Genomic DNA, 5,525 nt, shown 5'->3' with positions numbered 1-5,525 from the left:
TCTTTAAATTAATTTCCAGAAAGAGCTCCCTGTTGCGCCAATCCTATCTCAACCATCCTAACCTATTAGGGCTTCTCTTTCACAAGAAAACAAACTTGCAAACTGNGAAAACGAACTTGCAAACTATCTTCCTAAATCAACCATTACCCTGAGGGATATTCATGTGTAAGCCAACAAAGCACAGTCAGTGTTCAAAATAAAAATGTTTTCTCATATTTCAGGATGACTGAAATAAAAACAATAAAATGAAGGAGATAAAAAGTATATTTGAAAGAGCAGTAGACTGAAATCAGGAGGCTAAGAGTATATCAAGGTTTTTTCTTCATAAGCTGTATGACTTAATTCATTAATTTTTATCAGCTTCTGTATCATGCCTATGCAATAAATATATATTGATATCTATTATGTGTCCTACAGGAAATATGAAATCTCTGCCAAAAGGAGCTTAATGCATAGTTTTTACAGCTAGAAAGTGGATTATATTTTATAGACATTGTGGAACCTGCAATACCTGTGAAACACTGGCATTTCAAGGAGGCACCATACAGGCAAGTGGAGGGTGTAGACAGAAGTACGGATAATATGAATCATGATTCCAATGTCACAGTATAGTCACCAGGTGAGAAACCCCCCAGTGGTACAATATCACCCTCCTGTTACTTTATGTGATCATTTGAAGAAGCATTTATATATTTCCAAGAGAAATAAAATGAACTGCATAATGACAATGTAAGAAACAGATAAATTTATTGGTTAATGTTATTCTTAAAAAGTTAAAGTGGTAAAGAGAAGACATTGTGAAAATGATGAAGAAGGAAAAATCTATTATTAAAAAATTGGGGAAAAAAGGGCTCTCTGCTCCTCCCTGTCTGACACACAGCTTCATCTGGTTGAGTCCCACCTGCATCCCCAAGACATGATGGTGAAAGTTGGAGTAAGTGGATTTGGCCATTTGGGCGCCTAGTCATTAGGACTGCTTTTACTTGTGGCGAAGTGGATGCAGTTGCAATCATTGACCCCTTCATGGATCTGACCTCCTTGGGGGAAAAGGTGCCTAATACGAAGACATCAAGACGTTGATGAAGCAGGCATCAGAGGGCCCCCTCTGGACTCCACTGAGGAGCAGGTTGTCTCCTACAACTTTAACACTCTTAGACCTTCCATGCTGAGGCCGACAGCATCCACGATGCCTACTGTGTGCAGCTCATTTCCTGCTATGACAATGAGTTGGCTACAGAACCTGGCTGGTGGACCATATAGTCCCCTGGCCTCTAGGAGTAAGAGCCCTCTAGACCACCAGCACCAGTGAGAACAAGAGGAAGAGAGAGGCCCTCATCCACTGGAGAGTCCTTGCTCCAATTCATCACCTAACCCAATGAGAATCTCCCAACCTCTATACATAGTTTCCTCCTCAGAACCCCTGAAGGAGGAGAGGGACTTGGGGAGCCCTACCTAGTCATGTACCATCAACAAAGTATACTGTACCCAGCCAAAGAAAAAAAGATAAATTAACAAATGATTCAAATTTCTGTCACCATGGTAACTAAGGTAGGATATGATCACTCCTACCTAAACTGTTCTGATGAAAGAAACAGAATATACCAGTCCTATAACTAGGCCCACAGACAGTGACTCTGATCAAAACACTCTCCTACCCAGAGTTTTTCTCACAGCAAGTTTAATGTCTTTGTTTCTCAAGCTGTAAATGAAAGGGTTCATCAAGGGAACCACATTGGTATAAAAGACAGAAGAGATTTTCCCCTCATCCATAGACCCAGCAGAAGATGGTTTAAGATACATAAATGCACCTGATCCAAAGAAGAGAGAAACAGCAACCATGTGGGAACTGCAGGTGCTGAAGGCTTTGGACCTGCCCTCAGTGGAGCTGATGCGCAGGATGCTGGAGAGGATGAAACCATAGGTGACCAAGATGGTGACACTGGGCACAATCACATTGATGCCCACCACAATCAAAACCAACAGCTCATTCACATAGGTGCTGGTGCAGGAGAGCTGGAGCAGAGGGAGGATGTCACACAAATAATGGTTGATGGTATTTGCATCACAGAAGGTCAGTCTCAGCATGCGTCCTGTGTGAGCTGTGGCATCCAAAAATGCCTTCAAGTATGAACCAAGCATAAGGCTGGAACACACTTTAGGGGACATGACAACATTATACAAAAGTGGGTTACAGATGGCCACATAGCGATCATAGGCCATTGATGTCAGTACATAACATTCAGAAACAACAAAAAAACAGAAAAAGTACAGCTGGGTCATGCATCCCCTGTAGGAGATAATATTCTTCTTTGATGTGAAGTGAATCAGCATTTTGGGTGTAAACACAGAAGAATAACAGAGATCTATGAAGGACAAATTGAAGAGGAAATAGTACATGGGGGTATGGAGGTGTGAATTCAGCCCAATTAGAGTTATGAAGCACAAATTTNGCTGGTGCAGGAGAGCTGGAGCAGAGGGAGGATGTCACACAAATAATGGTTGATGGTATTTGCATCACAGAAGGTCAGTCTCAGCATGCGTCCTGTGTGAGCTATGGCACCCAAAAATGCCTTCAAGTATGAACCAAGCATAAGGCTGGAACACACTTTGGGGGACATGGCAACATGATACAAAAGTGGGTTACAGATGGCCACATAGCGATCATAGGCCATTGATGTCAGCACATAGCATTCGGAAATAGCAAAAAAACAGAAAAAGTAAAGCTGAGTCATGCATCCCCTGTAGGAGATAATATTCTTCTTTGATGTGAAGTGAATCAGCATTTTGGGTGTAAACACAGAAGAATAACAGAGATCTATGAAGGACAAATTGAAGAGGAAATAGTACATGGGGGTATGGAGGTGTGAATTCAGCCCAATTAGAGTTATGAAGCCCAAATTTCCCAACACAGTGACCACATACATGACTAGAAACAGGCAGAACAGGGGGAGCTGGAGATCTGGTAGGTCTGTGAGCCCCAAAAGAATGAATTCAGTCACAAAAGAGGAGTTTGTAGGAGCCATTCTTCTCCAAGGGGATCTGTGATCATAGGAAAACAGGATTACATTAGAGAAAAAGCCAGCTCTTCCCACAGTATGGAAATATCTGAGTCTGAGACTACCAAATCTGGACCCAGAAAAATCTCTCTTTTTTCCAACTTCCCCTTTTGTTAGAGGTTTATAAGCTAAATGGAACAAAGAGTGCCACAATTTAGCTTAGAGAGTGAAGTCCACTGCTGATACATGCAAACAGGACTGCTGTAAAAACCAAGGGAGAAGGGAGAAGCAGGATGGGCCAANTTGTTAGAGGTTTATAAGCTAAATGGAACAAAGAGTGCCACAATTTAGCTTAGAGAGTGAAGTCCACTGCTGCCACATGCAAACAGGACTGCTGTAAAAATCAAGGGAGAAGGGAGAAGCAGGATGGGCCAGAGCACAACTCTCCTGCTCTGGACTCAAAATTGGAGGCAAAGATCCTCTAATCCGGTGCTGGTCTCTACTGCACATTAGACTTGATGTTGGAGGAACCAAGAACATTGTTTCTAATCCAAAACTCAGGGACCAGAGTCTAGGACAACCCCCATGTCACAGAATAAAAGCCATAAATCCAGAAAAGTGAGAATTCCATCCAAGGAAAGGGAACTTAATGACAGAGATATTGTACCCTGCACTCCTTAAGTCTCTGAACATCCCCTCATCTCCCCTTGAACAGATTCTTCCTCACTTGAATCTCAGAACTGCACAAAATNCCATAAATCCAGAAAAGTGAGAATTCCATCCAAGGAAAGGGAACTTAATGACAGAGATATTGTACCCTGCACCCCTTAAGTCTCTGAACATCCCCTCATCTCCCCTTGAACAGATTCTTCCTCACTTGAATCTCAGAAAAAGAAAGTCTCATGTCTTTGATCTCTGGATTTCCACCTCACAAGAGGGACATTCATATAAATGGAATTCAAGAACTCACCCTCCTTAGGACAGAATATTTCAGTGCTTCCTTATCATTGTTCTTTACCCCTGCGGTCCTGGAAGAGCAATTTCAGGTTCTGAANCCTTAGGACAGAATATTTCAGTGCTTCCTTATCATTGTTCTTTACCCCTGCAGTCCTGGAAGGGCAATTTCAGGTTCTGAGGCTTTGGTGCCTTTGATTCCAAAAGGATGTTGCATACACTTAATTTCAGGTAAGCCCTAGAAACCTTTCCAAACTATAAGTCAATTTCTGATTATGACTTTGAGTTCTCTCAAGCAACAGAGGAAAATAGTCTTTATTTTTATCTCATTTGCCACATGATAAGATATAAATGATTCAATGTGGGTTTAATGATACAATGCACCTGCTTATAAACAGAGTAGAAGTTTGCTCCGTCTCTTGGGATTAGATTCTGTGTGTAAAAGGGAAATAAGAGGATTGTATTTATACCCTAGACCGTGCATCTGTCTTTAGTTCCTTGGAGACTCCAAATTTCCTCAGGGTTTCTGATCACTCTAGGGATTGTCCATCTCCCAAGACAGAGCCAAAAATGAACTCCCATCTCCCTGTCATCTTCATCTCTGAAGGGAAATCTATTACACTCTTTATTTACCTCCTTCTTCCCATACTCCTAAATGGAAAATTTTCTGCAAGGGTTCTGCCTCCAGGATTCTTTCTTTTTTTAACTGAAATTTTTCAAGAGAGGGGATCTCACATCAATTGTCTCTTTCTTGAGATATCTCTAAAATAATTTGCAATGTCATGTATCCCTTCTAAAGTTTTTCCTTCTCTTTTTAAAGATTTTATTTACTATTTGAGAGAGAGAAAGAGCATGAGCAGGAGGAGTGGCAGAGGGAGAGGGAGAAGCAGACTGCTGCTGAGCAGGAAGCTCGACACGGGACTTAATCCCAGGACCATGAGATCATGACCTGAGCCAAAGTCAGACACCTAATGGACTGAGTCACCAAGGCATCCCTAAAGTTTTTACTTCTAAACATCTACTGGAAATTTGTACCTTACTATTCTGCTGGGACTTTTGTAATATTTCAGTAACTGAGGTCATCTCTTTCTTCTCATCACACACATACACAAAATAAATCAAGCTATGCATTTAGAGAATGTGTGTACAAATCCTACCTCCAGTCTTACTAATAACACCATGGACGAATTACTTCATGTCCTTCCTCTGGTGTCTTTGTAAAATAGAACGGTAAAAAAAACCAGAAAACAAAAAACAAAAAAAAAAAACCCAGCACCTTTTCATTAAGTTGTTATGATGATTAAATGATAAAATGTGAGGAAAATGGCTAGAACAGTGACTGTCCCTGGTAAATAATCAATTAACGTCTGCTGTTATTATATATGTTCTCACAAATTCCAAGAGATCCTCCATCATCATACTCATCAGACATTTTTCTCTTTAATTCCTGTGTTCACCAATAAATTATAATTTCTATAAGAATAAACAACATTTTTGTCTTATTTGTTAACTACAGTATAATGTACATAGTAAGAACTCAAATATTTCTGAAAATTATGTTCTCTGGTTGCAAAC

General features: G+C 40.7%; 1 protein-coding gene across 1 annotated transcript; it reads right to left on the bottom strand.

Annotated features, from left to right (window-relative positions):
* Positions 1-1,638: 1,638 nt before the first annotated feature.
* Positions 1,639-3,023, bottom strand: LOC100474599 (olfactory receptor 8B3). Its single transcript, XM_034650085.1, has 2 exons — positions 2,767-3,023; positions 1,639-2,314 (listed from the first exon to the last, which is right to left on the bottom strand). Exons 1-2 carry the CDS (start codon positions 3,021-3,023, stop codon positions 1,639-1,641), a joined length of 933 nt encoding a protein of 310 aa, XP_034505976.1.
* Between the last annotated feature and the right edge of the window lie 2,502 nt (positions 3,024-5,525).

This window comes from Ailuropoda melanoleuca, unplaced genomic scaffold (assembly GCF_002007445.2).
Source record: "Ailuropoda melanoleuca isolate Jingjing unplaced genomic scaffold, ASM200744v2 unplaced-scaffold10952, whole genome shotgun sequence".
NCBI lineage: Eukaryota > Metazoa > Chordata > Mammalia > Carnivora > Ursidae > Ailuropoda > Ailuropoda melanoleuca.
This window is presented reverse-complemented; position numbering and strand designations above follow the sequence as displayed.